The sequence below is a fragment of the Somniosus microcephalus genome, chromosome 15, assembly GCF_052327205.1.
Source record: "Somniosus microcephalus isolate GS21.2 chromosome 15, FLI_Smic_1.0, whole genome shotgun sequence".
In the NCBI taxonomy this organism is placed as follows: Eukaryota; Metazoa; Chordata; class Chondrichthyes; order Squaliformes; family Somniosidae; genus Somniosus; species Somniosus microcephalus.
Window position 1 is genome coordinate 53,422,034 of NC_141001.1, and position 24,923 is coordinate 53,446,956.

The window sequence follows — 24,923 nt, forward strand, 5'->3', positions numbered from 1 at the left end:
CACTCAGCAGCATGTTCAGCGCTGGGCTGCACGCTGCAATCATGTAAGTTATCAGGCAGCACGATCGCATCGCAATCCCCACGCCTGCTTTCAGGGGCAATCAAATTTTTAGCACAAAACCTCTCTTAGTATTTGCCCAAAAATCTGATTAATAAGCTAAGTTTGGAAGTCTCTGCATGTTTGGAAAAAAAAACAAGCATTACCACTCACCAGAACTAGTCTCCTGTCATAAGCTGCTGTTTAAAACTCACTCCCTATTACACTGTACCATGTGCACTGTACCTAGTATACTGTACAGTGCTGCCAATAATAAAGTTAAGATTGCCTTTATATAGCATCTTAACACCTCTTTCAGAAATTTCTCGAAGCACTTTACATATGATGATAATAAATCACTTTAATGCGCAGTGACTTGTTATGTAATCAAATGCAGCAGCTATTTTGCGCTCAGCAAATAGTGAGCAAATGAGATGAATGAGCAGTGAATCTGTTTCTGATGATGTTGGTTTAGGGAGGAATGTTGGGCAATATACCTGGTGAACTCTCTGTTCTTCTTTGAACAGAGCCATGGGATCTAAAGCATCCAGAACCAGTGGACAGCACCAAAGGCAAAAGTGTTACCAACTGAGCCAAGCTGATTTGAAGGCATGACTACACCATTGTAACTGAGGCCGATTGCAATTTGGGGGGGGGGCAGGAACTATGTAGATTTGGGAAACTGGAAGGGATCCAGCTCTTAGATAGTTAAAGATTGCTACAGAATTGGGCTTACATGCATTAGCAAAAATCACAAGGTTAAATCTTGGCAGCTACCCAAATGATGAATAGGAAAAAAATGTCCCTGGATTTTGTTTCCACCAATCACAGTGAGCAAATGTAGTAACAAACCAATCTGTGCTGCGAAATGAATTATGTCTTAAACATTAGCTCCCTTGCACATTTTCATTTGGCTAAGTTTCACGGTGACTTTGGTCTTTCTGTTTTCGGCTCCCCTTTTCTCTATGTGTTTAACTAGAATATATTGGGGAGCCTCCTGGCATGTCAAAATATCCTAGTTTTCTATTATTTTGAATTTACTGACAACCTGTGAACAGCAATGGGGCTTCACGTGTGGATGCTGGCAATGAGTGCTGCTCTCCTGCAAGGCTGCTCTTCCACTCAGTTTTCCTACTTTGGTGCCTCCTTTGGCTTGGAAACTTCCTTGGTTAGTGACACGCTACAGGTACTGATTTTTATAGATCAGCTGTGTTAATACTGCAGTATTCGCAATATGTTTCATAGGAAGTACATATAGTGTGTTTGATTTATTGATGGTTTAAACGCACATGTCAGGTGCATGTGTATTACAGAGGGATTAGCCTGCCATGCTCCCAGAGCCCAGATGGAATTTGTGTTGCTTTAAACTGCACTAACTCCAGAACTCAAGCAGTGGGAGACAGCAACTACACCGCAACCTGGTGCATGCTAGATGGAGGGACTGTAATCCATCCCAACAGCACGAGTCCACTACACATAAGGTAAGTCCATTTATTTTCATTATGATGTATACTCAGCGGAGATCATTAGTAACAATAAAGAGAAATAGTTAGATTGAATGTGTTGTTACCTCCCAGTTACATGCTTCCCTCTTCCGCAACTCCCTGCTTGAATCCACTGAGACTCATTTTCACCCTGCCCATAGCACCAAGACTACCTGGCCAACGGCATTGTATCCTCTGTGACTTCAACTGTGGCTTTTTATCCCTCCTTGTCTCCTTAACCTTGCTGCAATATTTGACGTGGCCATTCATGCTATCGTCCACCACCGTCTTTCTTTCGTGGTCCTCCTCTTCCTCGTCTACAAGTTTGAGTGACATCATCTATAGACAAGGGGCCATCTTCCACATGTATACCAGCAATACCCAACTCTATTCCTCCATCACTTCCCTTGACATCACGATCTTATCCATACTGTCACATTGCCTGTCTGACTCAGATCATGGATGAGCCAGAATCTCCTACAAGCGAACATCAGGAAGACTGAAAGATCCAGTTTTGGACCCAACCAAACCTCCCCACCCCTGCTATTGGCTTCATCCCCTTCCCTAGCTGCTCGCTCAATCTGAACCATATTACACACAATATGGTTGACCCTGAGCTGAGCTTGAAACCTCATATTTCATCCATCACCAAGACCATCTACTTCCTCCTTTGCAACTTTTCTCACTTCCACCTCCATTTTAACCCCACTGCCATTAAAATCCTTATCCACACCTTGGTCACCTCTAGACTCGAATTGTCTTTGCCCAACTTCCATCCTCCATAAACTTCAAGTTATCCAAACTCCATTGCTGGCATCCTGTAGTGCACTAAGTCCTGATCACCCATCAACCCTATCCTCGGTGATCTATATTGGATCCTCATTTCCCAATGGATCAAATTAAAATACTCATCCTTGTTTACAAATCAATTCATGCCCTCGTTCCACCCGGCCTCTCTGATCCTCTCCAGCCTTACCTCCCCTCCTGCGTCCTCCAGCCCTCTGACTCTGCCCTCCTGTGCATCCTCGTCTCTCTGCTCCACCTTCAACCACCTCAGCCCTACTCTTTGGAACTTCCTCTGCCTCTCTAACCCGACCTTTAAAAGTTTTCAGAATTTGCTCAAAACTTATCTCTTTGAGGAAACGTTTGGTTACCTCTCCCAGCCCTCCTGCAAAGGCTTAGTGCCTGCTTCTCCCCCAGCACCCCTGTGAAAGGCCTTGAGATATTTTCCTACACTAAAGGTGCTATATAAATTCAAGTTGTTGTAGTACTTTGCTATACTGTCGACTAATCCCAGCTGTTAAAGAGGCAGAGATCACCCCACTTACTCAGTAAGCAGAAAAACTGTTACCTTTGTGTCACTGTAAAGAGGTTTCCAATTTCAGTGGCACTAAAGTGACATTATTCCTCCCAAGTTGTGAGCCTGGTGCAGAGTCTCACTCAACTGAAGCACAGATCGAAGGATAACATGTGGAGGTCAACACACCAGGTCTAAGGCACTGCCAAATAATGCCTTAAAAGCCACAATCTCCATGCTTGGTTCTACGATCTGTGCTCCTGTTGAACAAGCATCCATTGCTGGAAGTGGAGTCATGCAACTGTAGGGTCCATAACTTCAGTCAGGTCTCAATCTAATTCTAGTGAGTGACGTGAGATCCCCTTGGGGATACTGTTACAAGCCACTTTGGTTTGATATTGAACAAAACATAACAGTGCTCAGAGTGTCCATTGGAGGCCCTGATCTCTTCATAAAATGAAGATTTTATAATGTTATGAGAATCTGAACACTAATATTTGTACTCTCAGAGAATCAAAATTTACCGCCAAATAGCAGGCATGTATGTGCGCGTGTGCGGAGCTCTGTCATGCTGGTGGGCGTGCAATCCACAGCTTGTGGTATAACATTGTTGTGTCTCCTTGTGTTCTTTTACTATAAATAATAGACACTTTTAGCTCATTTTAATTACTGCTTTTACTAGCTGTATTTCTGCTTTGTTTCTGTGCTGCCGCATGGTGCGGAGTGATACAAGATGTCCGATGCTGCACTGTGCACTGCCCGTGCACAGTGTGCCACATAGCAATATAACTACACCATACCAAAGTAGTTCCATACCAAAGTAGTTCCATTTAATGATGTGATACTATAACAATGTAACATCCCTCTTTCTCAAAAAACTAAAACATGAAATTTAACAATTTAAATTAACAAATATTATATCTAAACTATTATTATCAACTATAAAGAATCGTGAGTTTTTTTTATTTGCGATATCGCTCAGGTGGTTGGATGTTGTCCCTCCATCTTGTGGATTTGGTGGTGACCATTCCTCTCTGCGGTGTTTTGTTGTGTTCCGCTCTCGTTGTTGCTGTTGCTGTCGCCTTTGGAGTTGGAGTGTGCATGCTCGTGGTTGTTTGATTTGTAGCGCTTGTTTCTGGTGTTGTACTGCTTGTGGTAGCTGGTGTTGTCAATGTTGCTGATGTTGTCTGCTGCTTATCCAGTTCAGGTGAAGGTCTGATGTGGAGTCTGTTCCGTCTGTATTGGTTACCAGGTTCAGTCTCTACGAAGTAGGATCTTGGAGTATCAACTTTTCCAATGACCTTGGCTGGATTCCAGGTTTTCAACACCGGGTCTTGCACATGCACTGATTGTCCATTCAGCAATTCTGGTAGCGTCTTTGCATGTTTATCGTAATGTTTGCTTCCTACGATTTGTGCTTCTGCCAGCTTTTGTCTGAAGTCCTCCTGGTCCTGGGGAGGATGTATTTTTGCTGGTAGTGTAGTCTTAAACTTCCTCCCATTCAGCAATTCCGCAGGTGATTTCATGTCTGCTTTCAGTGGTGTTGATCTGAGTGATAGGAGGGCAAGGTCTTGGTCTTCCCCCATCTCACTACTTTTGATGAGAGTTCTCTTGACAGTCTGGATCTGTCTTTCGATGAACCCGTGTCCCCTTGGGAAATGTGGGGATGAGGTTACTATTTTGAACCCATACTTTTCTGCCAGAGCTCTGAATTCACTCGATGTGAACTGGGTTCCATTGTCACAGATTACCTTTTCCGGGATTCCTTGTTCAGCAAACAAGCTTTTTGCAATTCTGGTGGTAGTTGTGGCTCTCAAAGTCTTTCCTCCTTCTCACAAAAGGAAACTTGGAATAGTAATCTGCCACTATGAGATACCATTCTTGATTGCACATGAAGAGATCTGCCCCAACAGTATGCCATGGTCTTGACGGTATTTCACTAGGTATCATCTCCTCTTTCTGTTGTGCATTTCTGTATTTCTGGCATATACCACATGCAGAGACCATCTGTTCGATATTTTTGTACATGCCTATCCAGTATACAGCTGATCTGGCTCTCAGCTTGCATTTCTCCATTCCCATGTGGCCTTCATGTATGAGATGGAGAAGTTGTGTCTGCATCGTCTTTGGCACGATGATCCTCGATCCAGCAAGGAGAATACCGTCTTCTACTGCAATATCGTCTTTAATTGTCCAGTATTGACGAACTGTCGCCTGTACCTGCTGGATTCTCTCCGGCCACCCCTGTATTACTTGTTGTGTGAGTAGTTGCAACTCCTCATCTTTGCTAGTCTCATCTCTGATTTGACTGAGCTTTGTAGGGGTAACATTCACTAGGTGGTGGATTTTTACTGTTAGGCCCTCCACCTCGTGTTTCTCATATGGTGACAATCGAGACAACGCATCTGCTAGCACCATTTCCTTTCCTGGCTTATATTTAAGCGTGAAGTCATAGCTTTGGATCCTTAGAAGTAGTCTTTGCAGTCTTGCAGGTGCTTTGCACAGATTCTTCTTATAGATCTGTTCTAGTGGACGATGGTCACTCTCTATTGTAAATCGCCTGCCATATAGGTATGTATGGAATTTCTCGCATCCGTACACTACTGCTAATAGTTCTCTTTATATGTTGGCGTATCTCATCTCAGCTGACGTCAAGGCCTTTGATGCGAAAGCTATCGGCTTTCCTTCCTGCACCAGAGCTGCCCCTAGTCCTCTGGTAGAAGCGTCTACTTGCAGAGTGACTGGTTTTCTTCTGTCATAATATGACAGATTTGTTTCTTTGCACAACAGTTCTTTAAGTTGTTTGAAATTCCTTTCGTGTGATTCAGACCACTGGTATTCGGCGTCTTCTTTCAATAGCTCTCTGAGATTTGTTGTATGTTCCGACATGTGTGGGATGAAAGAACTCATGTATTGGACCAAGCCGAGATAACTCCTCAGCTCTTTCTTGTCTTTGGGTGGTTTCATTTCAGCAATCGCCGCAATCTTCTCTGGACTTGGCTTGACTCCCTCTGGTGTATAAATCATACTGAAGAATTGGCATTCCTTGACTTTAACTATGCACTTATCTGCATTTAACTTGATGCCAGCCTTCATGGTACTCTCCATGGCCTCATGTAGGTGCATGTCATGGTCTCTTTCATCTGCTCCATAGATCTGAATATCATCAGCTATTCCTATAGCTCCTTCACAGCCTCTGTATGTCTCGTCTATTTTCTGTTGAAAGATATCTTGACTGACCTTTAGCCCGAATGGTAGCCGCAGGAATTTGTAACGCCCAAATGGTGTGTTGAATGTTGTCAGTGTTGTTGATTCTTCATCCAACTTCACGTTCCAATATCCATTTCTGGCATCTAGTTTTGAGAAAACCTTGGCTCCTGCCAGTGATGGCGTAATCTCCTCTAGCGTTGGGGTGGGATAGTGGTCCCTCTTTATCGCCTGGTTTAGATCTTTGGGGTCCAAACATATTCTGAGATGCCCGTTTGGCTTTTCTCGTACCACAATTGAGTTTACCCAGTCTGTGGGTTCAGTGACCTTTACGACCACTCCCTTTTCTTCCATCTCCTTTAGCTCTCTTTCAAGCTTTGTCTTCAGCTCGATGGGTACTTTTCGTGGAGCATGGCTAACGGGCTTTACCTCTGGATCGATGGTGATGTGGTATTGGAAATCTTCGAAACATCCCACTGTATCATCGAAACATTCCGGATACATGTCTATCAAGTCTTTTTTACTCTTGATTTGTGGGTGGTTCTCCAGTGGGGTGTTGCTGTCTATCTTCAGTGGCGTTTCCGTCAGCTCGTGATACACTGAGGTCAATCTCAGCTTCTCGCAGCTGTTTAATCCCAGGATCGCTGGCCCCTCAGTGTCGGTGACATAGAACATGCAGTTGATGTTCTTTCTTTTATGTGTCCCTTTGATAAAGGTTATTTCGAGTTGTTTAATCTCACTCCCCCCGTATGCTGTCAGCGTGACATTACTTGCCTTTAAACAACCATTTTTCGGGTAGCCATCTTCTCTCAGGTTTTCGGGAAAAATCTGCTGGTACAGTCTCAATGGGAGAATGTTGATCTGAGCCCCTGTGTCCAGCTTCAACTTTAAGTTGATGGTTGTGGGCCGACCTTTGACCTTTTTTTTGATTTGGATGATGGTGTGCAATTCTCTCCTCGGAGTATTTTCCGCTCTGGACATCTCGTGAAGCTGTATCTTTATGGTTTCGATGTTTAGTGCATTGTCGTGATCATCATCATCATCCTGCTCATCCATGGCATGGATATTGTGTTTCTTTCTCTGGTTCTGCTGTCCGCCTTTGTTTTTGATGTATGTTCCTTCTTTCTTCGTTCTACACCTCTTTTCCCAGTGGTTTAGTTTGCCACATGCATTGCAGCTTGTTCCATATGCTGGACATTTCCTCTTGTCTGTGTAATCATGCGGTCTTCCACAATTTCTGTACGTGTTTCCCCCGTTGTCATGTACATGTCTTTGTGTGTTGTACTTTTCTCTCACTGCATCCACTCTGTTGTCCATCTCAGAAGCCGTCCGCATGTCAGCCGTTTGAGAAATCAGCGTTTTCATTTGTTGCTTCATGGCTTCATGAGATCTCGCAGTATCTATAGCCTCTGTTATTCTGAGCTTTTCTTTTCCTATCAGGGCTTTTTGTACCTCTACATGCGCTGACCCCCATATTAGCTGGTCCACAAGCCTTTCCTCCATTTCCTTAAATTTACACTTGCTGGCTTCATTTCTCAGCCTTGTCAGGAAATTGTCAGCTGTTTCACCGGGTTCCTGTCTTAGACTCTGGAATTTGTATCTGTGTATACGGTGATTGGATTTAGGCTCTAGATGGTTGTTGAATTTATCAAAAATTGTCGCAGGGTTTTCCTTTTCCTCTTCAGTCAAACTCCAGCTATTATACAAATCTAGACCTTTTTCTCCTGTCCACAACAGAATGTAACTAACCTTTTCCTCGTTGGTAGTGCCCTTCAGGAAGCTTTTGAATGTAAGCTCACATTTCTGTTTGAACTTGCGGAATGCTTCTACTATATCGTCGGCTTCCCAGTTCATGAGGGGTTGCATTTGCACAGTCAGTGCAGTCATTTTAGTTTCCCGTACGATTCACTCTCAATCACCTCATAAAATCACTTTTCGTCTTATTCGTAGTTCGTATAGCACAATTTTGTACTCACTTATACCGCTGCCACCATGTTGTGTCTCCTTGTGTTCTTTTACTATAAATAATAGACACTTTTAGCTCATTTTAATTACTGCTTTTACTAGCTGTATTTCTGCTTTGTTTCTGTGCTGCCGCATGGTGCGGAGTGATACAAGATGTCCGACGCTGCACTGTGCACTGCCCGTGCACAGTGTGCCACATAGCAATATAACTACACCATACCAAAGTAGTTCCATACCAAAGTAGTTCCATTTAACGATGTGATACTATAACAATGTAACAAACATGGTTCCCTAGATTGCTAGCCCAGCATAACCACAGCCTGAGTTGCAGCTTGTATGTTAAAGCCTCTGGTCAGAGGCAGCCTGGCAGCAGACATTTTGTGTTGAATTTACAATGTCATGAGAGTGGAACTTTATGTCGAGGGACATTGTGCAAAATGTATGCTCACCAGATGTTTACTCACTAGATATGAAGCTCCGGACATTGTGCAAAATGTATGCTCACCAGATGTTTACTCACTAGATATGAAGCTCCGTGAGACATTCTTCTATGTGAGGGGCCCAATATAACTGAAAGATGCAGTTGTATTGCAAACTGTGTAAGGCTGGGATAGTTCAGCTTGTTTCTTTAAAATGTTATTGATGGAGTTGTACATTTTTAGTAGTATTATATTAATGGAATAACCTTAAAATTAGAGCCAGGCCATTTAGAAGTGAGATCAGGGAGCACCTTTTTCCACAAAGGGTAGTGGAGATCACAGAATCACAGAAACCCCACAGTGCAGATAGAGGCCATTTCGGCTCATCGAGCCTGCACCGACACATATCCCACCCGATCCCCGTAACCCCATGTATTTAATCCCCCTAACACTAAGGGTCAATTTATCATAGCCAATCAACCTAACCTGCACATCTTTGGACTGTGGGAGGAAACCGGAGCACCCGGAGGAAACCCACGCAAACACGGGGAGAATGTGCAAACTCCACACAGACAGTCACCCGAGGCCGGATTCGAACCCGGGTCCCTGGCGCTGTGAGACAACAGTGCTAACCACTAAGCCACCGTGCTGCCATCTGGATCTGGAACTCTTTCCCCCAAAAGGCTGTGGATGCTGGGACAATTGAAATTTTCAAGACTGAGATAGATAGATTTTTGTTAGGTAAGGGATATGGGGCAAATGGAGTTGAGGTACAGATCAGCCATGATCTAATTGAATGGCGGAAGAGGCTCGAGGGGCTCAATGGCCTACTCCTGCACATATGTTCCTATGATTCCTATGTTCTCTTTCCTTTGCCTCTCCTTTGCTTCTCCTCCTGTCAGAGTGGGGAAAGAAGAGAGACAAAGGCACTCTGTTTGAAGGCAGGGTGGGAAACAGAGATAGTCTTTTGAGCAGGGTTGCGATGAAAGAAAACAGGTGGATGATTGATAGGTGATCCAGAAAAAGAGAGGGAGAGAATCCCTGTTGCCAGGGGCATCTTTGGCTCTGCTGGGAGCAGAAGTGATGGTTGTTGCTGGGGCCTAGGGGGGTGCCAAGATTATAAAACAACATATCTTCCTACTCACCATGAGTAGCTCTGCAGGAGATCCACAAATATTAACCATATATATGAAGTAGCTTATACAAATCAGTCTGTCAACTGTTAAACACCCTCTTACAAATCAAGACGGGGATGGTTTCCCTTGCTTACTATGTATCAATGACATAAGCACAGCAGGAAGATTTCTTTTGATTGTAAACAAGTTATTTTAGAATACATTTAATAGCAAAACATAGAAAATCTTCGTGCTGGTTACCATGTGGCTAACAAATAGAGAAACAAAAGCAATTCATCTCCCGGGATGTTGCTCTTTTGCTCCTGGGAAGTCACAACCCATGCGCTACCTTTCAAATGATCATTTCTTCAAATGGTCAATTCCATTTCCCTCACAACACCAGGAGCTGAATTTTCCTGTTCTTGATTGGGTATCTGAGTGATCGGGCTTCCATCTGCTGGCCCGACTCCCATTGTAACCTTGTTCCATTTCCCGGGATCGGGACATATTAAGCATGCACTGACAGGATCCCTGTCATGGCAACAGCAGAATATCGTGGCGGTGCTGACGCAAAACTACTGCTGGGGTCCCTGGAGATGGGAGGTGAGTTAAAGGAGTTGGAAGAGCCATAAAAATCAAGATTTTAATTAGCTGAGGCCTAAAAAGATATGTGTTTTGGGCCCATTTGGAGGGAGAGATTGCCACCACTAGACACTGGCCCTTCATTGTGTGACTTAGGGGGCTTACCGCTGCTACCCCAGGGCCTGCAATCACCCTCCTTCGGTCAGTAAGCAAGCAAATGGAACAGCTCGCCAGGCCCAGCTTCCCCACTGACATTTACAAGCAGTGGTCACAAAAGGATGGCTGGCAGCCATCCTGGCAGGGGGAGGAGGGGAATGAGGTGGAGTGAGACCACGGCGGTCGGCTTCACCTCATTTTCTGCCGCTTTCCCACTTCATTCAGGCAGGTTAGTGGAGGAAAGTCCAGTCCCAGCTCTCTGAAGCAATGTTACACTGATATGTGTCTGCCAGGTAATGTCATTGTTCTGCTGCCGAGAAATTCACTCTTCACCTGCAACAGTGATGGGCAGATCATGACTCAAACTTGAAGCCCTCTACTTTAGAAGCCATCATGGTAGTCAGTGGGCTAACGGAACGCCACCAGGCTCTGTATGAGCTAATGTCAGTTTTTAATTACTTTTTTTTACAGGCCATCTGGTTGTTGTTGGTCACCATTTGTGGGGTCTCAAAGGAAAACAGAAAACCTTCAGTTTACGTTTTCCCTATCGGCGGATTTGGGAAATCGCTCGGATAATGTAGCTATCAATGAACCTCCGCAAACCCCTCTGTTACCTGTCTTAAGGTAAAGTAATAAAACAAAAGTAGGAGTTAGTTGTATCTTGTATAGTATCATATGACTGAGAAGCCTGGGGATGGAGCAGTCAGCCAACAAGCTAAGTTCAGTCACCCCAACATGTTTTCTTGCCATTTTCACTTCTCCTCTCCTGAAGGTGCTCATTGTTGCTTGTTATAATCTTTTGGATGCCACATCCAAGTGTCACATATGAGCCCAGACAATGAGCCTCAGTAAATTATTCAACCATGGAGGCTATCACAGCCCAATCCTGACCTCACTCATCTTTCCAGCAAGAGCCAATGGATAGCAATCAGGACTTTTCTCCCTCGCCCAGGAGTGTGAAGGTCAGTGGCAGAACCATTGTCTAGGCTATGGTTAGCTAACACAACACAGACTAGGCATTGACCTTCTGGTCTGTGTTCATAGTATCACAGTGAGTGGTGCCTTTACCCACAAGGGCATCAGGGGAGCTCAGTCACCCTTAACCAACAGAGAGCTGAATTAAATGCAGACACTGCTTCGGGAAAAGCAATGGAAAGTTTTCTTCCATCAGTGTCAGTTAAACAGTTTCCATGCAACCTATTTTAAATGATATAAATAAACTCCATTAAATTAACCCTAGGACTCTGCACTGACTCATACCATCTGCAGCATTATCGGGCCAAAATGCTACTCTCAGATATTTGGTCTATTTATTCATGTTTAACTAGAACTGAATCAATAAACTTCAGTGCAATTGCAAAACAGTTGACCTCTTTTTGTAAATGTGAGAAAGAAGCTTTACTCAATTATAGAAAGTTGTCCATATATGGACATCGCAGAGTGATGCCAGATAGCTTTACACCCCTTATAGCTGTTTGTAGAAAGACAGAAGGAAGCAGAGAGAGCTGGACTCAGAGACTGCATGAAGCAATACCTTATAAAGGGAGGCTGTGATGCTTTACGGAGAATAATCATCAGCCCCCATGGCATTCTGTATACTGTTGATTGGATTAATTTACTGCCCTAAGACTTCTTTTTCATTTCTTTGCTGTTTCCCTAGGGTGCCTCAGAATTGCGCTGCTACGTATAACCTTACCATATATGAGAGAGACGGAGATATTCTGAGATGTCGTTATGGGCTGCGGGCAAGGCATGAATGTGCCCACTGTACCCAGCAGCCATTCTTCATGCTAGATCAGGTAGTTCAGCCAGCTTTCAAATGCTCTGGTGTAAACAAGTCTTAAAATGTTGCACATTAGCAATCTAGGTTAATACTCAAGTGCAGTACTGAGGGGAGTGCTGCATTGTTGGAGGTGTCCTCCTTAAACCGAGACCCTGTCTACATGTTCCAGTGGGCATTAACAATCCAATAACATTATTTGAAGAAGAGCAAGAAATGATTCCAGTATTCCGGCCAGCATTCCTCCCTCAAACAACACCATGAGTGCATTCATCCCATTGCTGTTTGTGGGACATTAGTGGTGCAGAACAGCTGTCACCTACAAAACTGTCGTACACTCCATGAGTAATTAATTGTGTGAAGCACTTTGAGATGTTTTGACAGAAGGGGGCCAAATTTGAACTTTCGCCCCAGACGGCCATGAAGTTGACGGTACGCCCGAGGCAGCTGCCCGATAGATTCAGTGGGAGACCAGAACCATTTTTGTATTCAAGCCTTATTAGAATATAGTCAGTGAGCTGCCCAGTGCTCAATGAATGTTAGTGGACAGCTTGCTGAACAGGGATGGGGGGGGTGCGAAAATCCGGCAGTTCCGTGGCTGAGCTGAGCCAGGAGTTGGTATAAAAGGTGGGGGGCAGGGCTACCCAATGGCTGGTAGCCAGCTAAAATATTTTTGTGGGGCCAGGAGGAGCATTCCTGCAAAGACTTCCCCCGAAAAAGTTTCAAGCCATTTCTGGAGCGGCTTCCAGTGGTCCATTTAAAGACCACTGGCTAGGCCACACACCACCTGATATGAATGGGCAGAGCATGTGTGGCGCTACACTCTGCCCATTGGTATTATAAAATTGCAAACGGGATTGCACAACCTGGGTAGGACTCGGATTTGAATTTGCAATCAGCCTCCCGCCTGTTTCGGGCAGGAGTGCTGGGCGCCTATTTACAGGCCCGCATGAAAATCGCATCAGGTGGGCCTTGGAGCAGTGGTGCTTGAAGTAAAATTAATTTTGATTTGAATTATTTTCTTAATTGGTGGTTTATTGGTGCCGTTGCAATCTTTCTGATCGTACTGCCAGTGTCAATGAAGGAATGCAATTCCATCACATGGTAATATCCCGCTGATGATGATTAAGTCTCTATTTCTTAGTTTCTTTCTTTAATTGAGAAACTAAGGTTAAGGGTCAAAGCCATCGTGCAGGACATCACCAAGGTTGGAAAGCGTAGAAGAGCAGATAAACTAAATCTAGGTGACACCAAGCTTGGGTTTTAAAAGCCTAACGATTGTAGAAGGAAAGAAAGACTGAGGAAGGTAGGGATTTCACAGGATTGGGATCCTGGGAATGAGTTAGAGTAGGAGACTCTGAAGCAAGCCCTGATTTCCAGTGTAAGGATGTGGAGAGGAGAATAAATGTGTTGCTATTTACTGAAATACTCTTGCAGGAAAACTGTGTCCTTCAATACAATGGGAGTGGGACTTATGGCACATACAGCATAGAACTGATGATTGAAGACTATCCAAGAGAAACCATTGTCCTGACGCACAGTGATGGGACACAAACGGTGCACTCTGCTTTTGAAGAGGCTTCCTCCACGTCATTCAATCAAAGCACAAAAGCCTTAAGCTCCATTCCACTGCAATTTGTGATAATTGGTAAGCAGTTTTTCCAGTTTATCCCCCATCTCTCCTGAAGGGGCTCCCAGTATATCTCTCAAGTGCCCATTCTTCATGTAAACACAGACAGTGACAATTAGAGGCTGCTTAGCCATGAAAGGGGGAGCGGTGCACTAGGCCTGAGCCCTATTCTGTCCTCATCTGACTTCTGCACTTGCAGCAAGAGTCAGGAGCTGAAAGCTTGGCTGTTTGTTCCCCTTCCTGGTACAGAATTGCTGAAGTCAATTAAGACACCCCAATGATGTCCTGGCTAATTCAGCCGTTGATTGTACATGGGATTCTCTGGTCTCTATGGCTTAGTGCTGTGTCCAAGGAGCCATTGGTGAGCTCAGTAAATGATTTTTTAAAAAGTGGTATTCTGAAAACATATTTTGAACAGCTTAATTGATGTGAACTGCAGAAAGAATCAAACATTGAACTAGGAAAGAGCTTATTAATACATTCCTGCACAGATATTATTGTTGTTTAATGGCTGCCAGAATGGTATTTACAGGGAGGCAGGGGGGATGTGGAGGAGCGCAGTTGAGCAGGGAAAGCTCGGCTAGGACAGAGACACAGAGTTCCTAATTTAACAGCAAGAGTGCATTATAATTTTTCTTTTCTGTTTCCCGCCCGGCAGCCGACCAAATTGACAGGCTGGCCGGCTGCTGGATGGAAAACGCAGTGGCAAGAGGCTGCAGCCCGGGCCCTTTGGGGTACGCAGGCCGGGCTGCAGATAGGGGCTGGAGGGCGGGAGTCGCCAATCATGGCAGAGGCTAGAGAGAGGCTGCGATCGGCATGAGGGATGCCGAAGGCTTCCTTGAGGGGCCGGGGAGAGCATTCCTGCTCCTCCTGGTCTTCAAGGAGTGCTATAAAAAGCACTTACCCTCTAGAGCTGGCAGCTCCCACCTCTCTTTCGTTGCCGGGCTTCCTGAGCCCTGTTACATTTAAATCAGGCTCCCAATTGCACTGTAGGGGACAGATCTAAATATGATAATGAAGTGTCCCCCTCTCCAAGATGGGACACTCGCACGCCTTGCTACCCACAGTAACGGGCACGTAGGCAGCAGGTTGGGGATGCGTTCCCCGCTTTTTACAGTTTACCCTCCCCGACCTTCGCCCGCCTGTCGTGAGGACGTAATAAAAATCCCCTAATCTCTCCCAGGCCAACCCTCCTGTGCCCTACTTCTTCCCGCGGCACCTCTACTGCTGAATCAGGAAACTCTGATGCTCTGACACAACGATGTTTCATTCTCACAGCATGAACACTGAACAAACATCAGAAAACTTTTATTTTTAACCCAAATTGTCTTTAAATGCCTGCAGCAGTGCCAGAGATGCTGCCCTCGGAAGAGCGAGGTCCCAAACACCAACAGATTCGACAGCAGCAATTTGCTCTGATTGAGGCCTGAACCCAGAAGGTTTGTCAGCATCAACCGTGCGTGACGCAGGCAGGTGTAACACCACACTGTAGTGGTTCCACCACTTCCAGGTTCATGTTGCCAGAAACACACGGTGCTGTCTGGGAGGACCGACTGAACCTGATAGCATGAGGGAACCGGATTAGCATTAGTGGAGATACAATCAGCAACATGGATTACTGTCTGGGGGAAGTTAAGACTGGAAATTACTGTGAGTGATGTTATGATACAAACGTTTGATCTCATTGTATCAAATGCCTTTCTCCAATATTTTAATGGAGGTGGTAACTTGTTTTGAGTTCATGTCTCTGTTAAAATATCAGAGAGAATAATTCTATGTAAGTGTTAAGCATTCTTACAATAACATCGCTCATTATAAATTTCCAGATTCTACTGAGCTTGACAGTGTGAGGAGGCTAAGTAAACATTAGCAGTGACAGGGACATTAAGAGCAACAGTAACCTTATATGTGATAATATTCTATACAATGTACTCTGCACATGTGTAACTGTCTTTCTGTTGTTGCAGTGGACAGGGCTATATCAGAATGTGCGTTTGGAACCTTTCGTCCTGTGTTTATTCATCCAACGCCTCCCAATGGAGCAAGAATACCTGCTTCACTTTATGATGAGGTTTCCTTTACAATAAGTGCCAGCAGTCTAAATGAAAGGTATCCCTTTTTCATTGGAAATACTATTAATGACATAGATTGCCCATTCAAATTAGCATTGCTACATGCTCACGGTTATAACCTCACGCCCACTGACTTCAGTCAGCAGTTGTATTGATTAATGTTTCTCAACTGAGGCGACAGGTGACTGATTTGGTTGATAATTTTCCAGCTGCTCCCAACCAGAAGATCATGGTCACCGAGTCCCAGGACTGCCTGTCACTCAAACTCTCTCGCCCCCTAGCGGGTAAACTGAGTCTTTCACAGTGCCAGTCCTTTTGACCGAGGACTCTGACAGTGGAAGGCCCTTCTATCATGGACTTCCCTTCCACACCATAGGAAGAGGTGTAAGCTCTGATGTCTATCATTATCAGCCCATCAACTCTACTCTGTCATTCTTATCACTTAAGAGGGCTCACCTTTACTGCACAAACTATTGACTATAGTGCTTTGTAAAGGAAAACAATATTAAATATTGAGGGCTAAGGGACACTCCTTAATTCTTTTCTCTTCTACTTGTTTGACAGAATCACAGCCTTTACGGTAGTGGGTCCCCATGGATTACACAAATCAGATACTTGGAGTGTCAACGATGACAGATCTGTGTCGGCGAATGTTTCTTGGTCAATGGGAATCCATGACACTCCAAAACAAGTTCCAGTGTGCTTTCTCTCAACGACTTCATCAGGGTAAAGGATGACCTACAGCAACTCCTGCTAGAGACACACAAGCGAGGGGCCGTTGTCAGACTTACACTTTCTTGGGGTTGGGAGAACACAGTCATTTTAATTTCTGTCAGATTCCATTATACATGATTTTGGGGTACAAATATAACAGGAAGAAGTTTAAAAAATACTCAGATCAGTGCAATCAGCACAATAAGATATGAGTCTCCATTAAAAAGCAAAGGAATTTTTGATCAAAGGAATCTTTGCTTGAAGTAGTGGGAATTTGTATATATAAATTATAAATATTATGAATTTGGGAATTTATATTTTGCAATAAAACTGTGGAAACATACCTTTTAAGAAAAATTAAAACTAAGACCCTTGCACGGGGCTCAAACCCACAAGCTTCTGACTCGGAGTTGAAAGTGCTAAAAATAGAGTTGAGGAAGGGCTACTGGGGTTCTGTGAATTTCACTCTGTGATACTGACTCTTCCAATAGAGATACGTTGCCCTGTGGAGGTTAAGGTTCAGTCAGGGTCCTGCGGGGCAGGAAGAAACGTTACATTTTTGATAAATCAACCAACTGCAAAATTCAATGTTTTTACTGCCGCTCCAAAAAATAACTTCCTGTTTGTTCATTCAGGCTACAGTCAGAACCACAGTGCATCTGGATTGTGCTAAGTACGTATCCCCGAGCCACGCGTTTTAATAGTGCTGGTAATTTTTTTTTATTCCAATGTGAAAAGGAACTCTATGGCCTAGAAATTCACTATGGCCCCGCCAGCTGGCTAACGGCCAAAAGTTAGCGCTGGGCGCGGAGCCATGTGCGACCGTCAAATATTCACTTTTTGCGCCCCAAGTCGGAACCGGGCGCTATTCCAGGGTGTGCCCGCCCCCGCTTGGGGCGCTGAAACTGAATTTCAGCGCTCTAAGTGCCGCTGCGCCGCCCGATGCGGTGCGGCAGGCTGCGGTACTGCAGGCCTCCTCCTTCTCTTAAGGTGGAGGTGCCTGCAACGGGGAGATCGCCGCTGGATTGTGCCGGCAAATGAGCCCGGCACCACGGAGAAGTGCCGGGCTCGCGGAAAGCAGCCGGCAATGCCGCGGGGGGGGTGGTGGAGGAGGCCGGGGAAGGAGGTGCGGGCAGGCGGCCGCCGAAAAAGCGGCCGGCCGCACCTCCACCTTTATGCGCCCCACTAAGGCTGCAGTAAGGCCCTGGTCTCCGGATGTTAGTAGCGGCCGCCACGGAGGAGGCAGCGGCAACTGAATATGGGCGTCGGGCCGGCATCGGGGCAGAAACGGGGCACTGCGCACACCGATGACGTCATTGGTGCCGGCGCAGCGCTACCGGCTACCGCCGCCATTACCGCCGAGCTCAATATCAGCGCAACCTCCTCTACTGGCGCAGAAGCCCTCTTTAGGCGGTAACTGGGCGCAAAGCTTGCAGCGCCTTACTGAATTTCTAGGCCAATGTCTTTAAATGTGTGTTGTTACTGTGCCAGAGAGTCTTCAGGTCCAGGCTCAGCTCTTGCAAAGCCGAGTACGAAATATGACGTAAAGAGAGCTGAACACTTTAAAAAAGGAATGGATGAGGTTTTCAGAATCTCATTTTAAACACATACCTTTTGAAGAAGTTACATTTATTATCATCCTGTGTATTTATAACTTTCTGCTGGTGTTACTGCTCAGTGTTGGCAGGTTATTTTATTGGTGCCATTTGGAGTGTGTGCAGGCTGGAAACTGAGGCAGAAATAAGGCTTCAAGGCTATCAGCCTATCCACTAAAATAGTTCCATTCATTAGCAAGGTTCTAGGTTTGATCTTTGGTCTGTGCTGAGGTAACAGACTTCACTGGTCTTGTCTCTGACCTCGGGAGGAGAAAAATCAGCCAGGGCTTCCATTCCCGATCAATATTCAGTAACTCCTAGTGCAACATGTACAGGTGTGGACATCAGGTAAGGACAGGAATTTGCTTGGCTATGGTGCCCCTTTTAGCGGAATAGCCCTCTGATAATCTCTTTCAAGGTTCATGCAGGAAAAATGCTACTTGGATGGGATATCAAAGGCTGCTGTGGAATAGTAACCAGCAATTTCAGGAGAGGAGGAAAAACAGGGCTAAATTTGAAAATATAATAATACAATTTGAATTTACAAAGATAAGTCATATAATTACACGACCGAATGCTTCAAAGGAGTAAATAATTGTAATTAAGGTTTTTAATAATTGTATTCACGTGACAAAATGACACTTTTCTCAGTCATTGATAAAGCAATCCATGGCTAGTCATTTATCTAGTTACATCCAGTCATCCAATCAAGTATCTAATGGACTTTATGTTCATCCATTTTCTATCCTAGGCTGGTAGAGTTGGGTACTTTATCCAATAAATATCTCGGTATGAAACATGAATATTTGTCCTGGCTGATGCTCCAGAAGGTGCATTTGTCTGGTGCAGGACACTACTTCTCTCCTCAGGACTGCTTACCCTCCCTCCTCTAAAGATGACAAGAATTTTGCTTTACACTGTATCTTTTATGGAGAATTATTCATAAAGAAAATACGCCGAGGCTGCAAGTGGTGAATGTTGGATCTTTTATTCTCTGCCCTTGTGCATTCCCTGAACAACAGTTTAAACTTGTTTCTGCTGATTATATATTTAAGCACACAGCAGCTAGATAGAATGTTACAATCCCAGGACATTATAAAAGCAGCAGTAATAATACAAAACTATGGAAAGTCAGAATGCAAATGTCAATCAATCTGACTGGGCATCTGTTTTTTCCTGGTGCCTATGTAGTAATGTAATAATCACAACCTGATTTTTATTTATTTCTTTACTTAAAGATACAGCATTGCCTGACGAACAGTCACTAGGCCCAGGTAAGAATTCTTGCATTCAATCCTTAAACAAAAGGGCTGTTTCAATTTGCATTTTAATATAGTTATCATGCATTCTGAGATCTTGTTAACTGCAAACAGCAGAAATAATAATTCCATTAAAAACTGGTTCGCCATTCTCTTGTTCTGGTTAATTATAGCCAAAAACTCTTATCGCACAAGTGCATTATTACAGCTGTCTTGAGTATAACTGGTTGTCATATTTTGGGATTTTTTGACTATTTGACCTAGATGGGATTTCAGATTAATTCATATTAGAATGGTGCTATTAAATTAAATTAACCTCACAAGGGGTTAAATCCAAGACACACTAAAACATATGTTTAGCCCACTCATAGGAATACTGTGGCATGCTTCATTATTTTTTATATTATGACAAACATTATGAAATAGATTAAAATTTACTGTAAACTTTATTCTGTTTGCTCACATATACACAAAATAAACCATCTTGTTGGTTTTTTGGGAATGCAGACTAGAATGCAGATGATGTATTTGTGCAGAATGGTGCTTTCTGCAAACCACACCAGTTTGAGACAATGGGATTTTGTTAAGACATTCCAGTAAACATTGACACCTAAAATGTCGAAATAGCTTTATTCATATGAGCTCATAGGGGTAAACTACCAGGAGGGGGACAGATAGCAAGCTTAACTGGCAGCTCGACTGGTCAATCTCTGAGTATGGAGAGCTGGGGAGGTGAAGTCAGCTATCGCTGAACAGACCCGACACCAAGCGGCGGGGGATAGATTGTTAAGAGGCAATTAAATAGTATTTTAAGCTTACCTTTAGATTTTTAGAGTTGGCCAACAGCTTCCCTGCTGCTCAGGGATCACGTCAGGTAAAGAGGTCGGGTGTTGTGTCAGCATGGGATGATTTCTTTACTTGACAGCTGCACACAAATCAGTCCAAGAACGCAAAGTGTTGAAAATAAAGATTTCAATGTTTGACAGCACATTAACAGAAACTTTACATGAACATTGGCTAAAAAACCCAAGTGCCTACCATTGTGTGCTGTTAGTTGTTATGATTGGACTAGGATGAGGGTGAGTGTGAGGGGTGGCTCGTGAGATGGGGAAGTGATAATGTAGAGAGAGAGGGATGGGTGGAGGTGCAAGGTAAGTTGGTGTAAGGATGTGCAGGAGTCGGGTAGGGAAGGCAGAGTGATGGGGATGTGATGAGTGGCACAGCAGGATGAGGGTGAGTATGGCTTTGCAGTAACGTTTCATGATCTACTGAGATCAAAGAAAGGTTTGTGCCACTGCAGCCTGGTCCTCCTGACCACATACCTGCTTGTGTCCTCCTGTTCAATGTGCAACCAGGCTGTGTTGATCTCCTGGGCAAGTCTCTTCCGCCCGTGGGAAGGGAAGAGGACCTCCCTGGAGGGAGTCATGGGAAAGCCTGGGTGCAGACATGCACCTCTGTGCAGTGCTTGTCAGTGTTTGCAGCACCTCAATGCTGCAGAACACTGACAGCAGAACTGTCAAAATCAATTTGCGCAAGGTCCCTTTAAGGAAACCGGTTGATGACATGTCATCAAATGACGTCATCAGACCGGCTTCCTTCAATTGGCCGGGAAACGCACAGGACGGGCTTAACAAGCCCAACAGCATAAAATTCATTTCACATCGCACCCTGCCACTGACCCCAGCCGCACCGGATCCACCTCGGTAGGCAAAATCGTGACTAGGAGTTCTCATGAACCTGCTGGCAGTGTAAGAATTAAGTCATTCCCAAGGGCCCAAAATTCTTAACAAAAACCTGTGTTTTTCCACAAAAAACAAACCCACCAACAACATTTCTGAGAATGGGATTTTGTTTATGGATTATTAATTATAAGCACAAACAATCCCCGTTTTTCACCAATTGCTCTGTGTTAGAATGTAAACCTGCTTCTTTCTTCGAGAACCTCCTGAACACAACTTGCATTGCACAAGAGACAATGGCAGGCAGTGTGCTGCAAGGTTGTGATACACTCAAAGCATTACAGCTGTTGGATTGTCCATCTGGTTCCCTGTCTTACAATAGAGATGGGGGATTGTTTTACAACATGATGCACCAGGCCAGAGATGTAATGGTGTCAGCTGACAGCTGACAGCAAGTTAGGGTTTTATATTGAGAAATAGCATCCTCTGCGAAACAGAAATGTAACACTACTGGATGTGCTATAACATAAATAGGTTGCTTTGTTGCAACATAACAGGAAAGCTCACTCGTGTCTCTATGTCACAGATCTCCAGTGCTTGACCAATGCCATGATTCTGTCCGTCCCAAGAAATTTGGCAGCAAACCTACCAGACAGTAGCCTGCAGCTCAATGATGCTTCCTGTAACATCACTGGCAATACCACTCATCTCTTGCTGGAGATCCCCCTATCGGGATGTGGCACTAAGTTACTGGTATGTATGTAATAATCCTGCATTGGGAATTATGGAGGGTTGGGGAGCCCAGGTTCGATTCCTGGTCTGTACTAAATTAGCTGATCTCAGACAGATTGTCTAAAGAAGTAGAGGCGTGCTATAATTGGCCTCAAGAACCATTAGTTAAGTATGGGGAAATGGGCCCGAGTTCACAGCCCTGATTACTGCCCAGTACACAGGTATGAACATCAGGTGAGGATATGGTCATCTCAGCTGTGCAGTCCATGCTGACACTCAGGTAAGGATTATCCTCTTCAGGTCAGAGATTCCTCCCCCCCCCCCCCCCCTCTGATTCCGCTATGACCTGACCCATTTCCCTGGGTCGGGGTCATTGAATATGCGCAGTGGGTTCATGGCCACCAAGAGGGAGCCGGCCAATAACCACGAGGGAAATGCTGGCGGTGCTGCAACAGGATTGCAAAGCTATAAAGGGACAGAAGTTTCCCGAAGACAGTAGGAGTTGCAGCCTTGTAGGCCCTGGTAGAGTCTGAGACCCACACAGATAGGTCACTGGGGACCAGATTGGAGGGAAAGGAGGCTGCTACAAGGAACTCCCCATCCAATGGGGAAACCCAGGACCATAGCTGCCACTTCCTGGGTCCTCCCGCCATCTTCCCCATGGCAGCCCTAGGGAGCGGCAGTAAGTGGGATGGATGGGAGGGAAATCCTCTTGGCGCGCAGGCCCCAGCCCCTGGATGGAAAAGGAGAAGCCAGTTGCAGTCCTGGTAGGTGCAAGAGAGACAAAATCTTGGTCAGGGCATTGAGTAGGCCTCACTAGCCGTACTTTCTTTCAATCTCCACTGGGTGGGATTGCAGAGGTGAATCCCAGCTCACTGTTTAGGCTGTACATGAAGAATTGAGCACGGTATCAGAAGGTGGTGCCTACAGCCACCATTCGGCAGTCTGGTTTCACCAGCCGTAGCATCACCGATGATCCACTGGTCCTCAGAGCCTGGAGCAGTGGAAACTCACAGTGTCAAGTGTCCTGTCTCCTCGCTCCTCCCCCTCCTATGTCACTGGCCTTGTTTGGGATCCTCTGGCTACTGTCAAAAACAGCAGCTGAATGGCCTCCAAACCTGACGCTCCTCCTTGCTGGCCCATTGCAATGCCCTGCTTACCTTTCTGAAGGTGCTAGGACATTGCTGACAGCCCATTTCAGCTGCAATCTTTAAGGCAAACTTTCTCCAAGTGATCTTGTTTTTTGGCATCTGACAGATGAAAACCCTGGAAAATTACCAAGGAAGCATTCTGATGTCACTGCCATGTCGTTACCATACTATTACTTCCTGCCCAGACTGGAGGATTCCCCAGCAGATGGACACCTTTAATTACAGGGCTCCACTCCAATTTACCCTGCCTAACACCCCAGAACCAGGCAAGGAAAAGGTGTTAAGCAAAGGAAAATTGGCCCCAATGTGAATCGGGGCATTCTGTGAAAATGGGAACTATTTCCCTCGCACCTGGGTTAATGTCACATATTTCTTCTTCTCAGAAAGATAAATCTCACTACATCTTCACAAATAAAATCATCAACCGGAACAGAAATGAAACATTGGCACAGGCAGAGAGGGTGGTCATCCCAGCGACATGTAAATTCCATCGATTCAACAATGGCAGTAAAGAGCGCAATTTACTGAACGATACCACGGAGAAGATGTTTGGAGACTACAGCTTTGAAATTCAGTTCAGCAAAGCATTGAACTCTAACAGGAGAACAGCCCGGCCCCATTCTCCATTTGATGCCACCAGCAAGGACCATTTATACATAAGCGTCATCGCCAACAGCAATGCAACCGCCCTCTCACTCTATGTGGAGTCTTGCCATATGGCAGAAGAGTATAATTCTTTAACAGGAATTACACTTTTACATCAGGGGTAAGGAAGCATTTTTTTTTAATTTTGTTGATGAGACTCCCATTTTTAAAGCCTTCTCTCTCTTTTCTGGGACCCCTGATACCAGACACCATCGCTGGAACAGTTTAAAAAAATTAATTCTCAGGATATGGGTGTCACCAGCAAGGGTGTCATCAGCATTTATTGCCCATCCCTAGTTGCCCATGAGATGGTGGTGGTGAACTTCCCACTTGAACCGTTGCAGTCCATGTAGTGAAGATAGTCCCACAATGCTGTTGGGTAGGGAGTTCTAGGACTTTGACCCAGTGACAAACAACGATATATATCCAAGTCAGGATGGTGTGGGACTTGGAGGGGAACTTGGAGGTGGTGGTGTTCAGATGCACCTGCTGCCCTTGTCCTTCTAGGTGGTGGAGGTCGCAGGTTTGGGAGGTGCTGTCGAGAGCCGTGGTGCCACCAAGACCACTCGGTAGTGCATAAGAACTGGGGAGCTTGCCCAATACCTGTTCCTCCTTCCTTGTGGAAAGCCTCATCACAGCAGTGCAGCAGAGACTGCAAACTAGCCTGGTAGGAATCTTTTTTAAAAGTTACATGAAATAAAAATCAAAACTTATTTTTCAGATTCAGCAGTGGCAGAAAACAGGCAGGAGTGGATCGGCTGCCCGTTACACATCCTGCCCAACTTCCCTTTCCTTTTAAAAATTGGAAGTTAAAATCTCCCCGAGTGTATAACAGAAATACTAGACTGTACCTTCCTCCCCAGTCTCAGACAGGAGATGATGATGTAACTAGTATAATTCAAAAACTGAAATGGGTGATACAACTGCAATATTTCTGATTGTCATAGATACCTGTGCAACCTGGCTGATAGAACCATAGAAGTTTACAGTGCTGAAGGAGACCATTTGGCCCATCATGTCTATGTTGGCTCTCTGCTGGAGCAATCCAAAACTAATCCCGCTGCTTTGCTCTCTCCCCCTAGAAATATTTCCCACAGAAATTTGACCATGTGGAATAGACTGCTGGCAAGTGTATTTATTGTGTTGTCAACTGTCTTTGAATGGGGAATTATCTTCATAAAAGGTAGAGACCAAAAAGAGAAAACTGTAAGTGCTGGAAATCTGAAATCACAGCAGGGAATGCACAGCAGGTCCATGAATGCCTGTAAGAAGGTTAACATTTTAGGTGCAAACCCTTCATCAGTTGATCCACCTTTTCCTGAAAGAAATTGCTTGAAATTCCAAAGGGCCAGCTTCACCAGTGTGGAGGAGTGGGCCATAAGTCTGCTGATGACCCAGGCCCTGA

The 24,923-nt window shown here is 44.9% G+C and overlaps 1 protein-coding gene across 3 annotated transcripts in view; it reads left to right on the forward strand.

Moving 5' to 3' along the window:
• The first annotated feature begins 285 nt into the window (after positions 1–285).
• LOC147106729 (uncharacterized) overlaps positions 286–24,923 on the forward strand; it is a 43,978-nt gene continuing 19,340 nt past the window's right edge. Inside the window, exons 1-11 of one of the 3 annotated variants that reach the window (XM_086007787.1) lie at positions 286–1,222; positions 1,333–1,517; positions 10,733–10,885; positions 11,922–12,060; positions 13,479–13,689; positions 15,639–15,780; positions 16,308–16,469; positions 17,093–17,166; positions 19,291–19,326; positions 21,577–21,743; positions 23,257–23,639. In XM_086007787.1, coding sequence (XP_085863913.1) covers positions 1,097–1,222; positions 1,333–1,517; positions 10,733–10,885; positions 11,922–12,060; positions 13,479–13,689; positions 15,639–15,780; positions 16,308–16,469; positions 17,093–17,166; positions 19,291–19,326; positions 21,577–21,743; positions 23,257–23,639 — 1,778 coding nt within the window. In that variant the 5' untranslated portion in view covers positions 286–1,096. The remainder of the gene's footprint in view (positions 1,223–1,332; positions 1,518–10,732; positions 10,886–11,921; positions 12,061–13,478; positions 13,690–15,638; positions 15,781–16,307; positions 16,470–17,092; positions 17,167–19,290; positions 19,327–21,576; positions 21,744–23,256; positions 23,640–24,923) is intronic. The other 2 variants (XM_086007788.1, XM_086007789.1) reach the window with 2 other exon arrangements.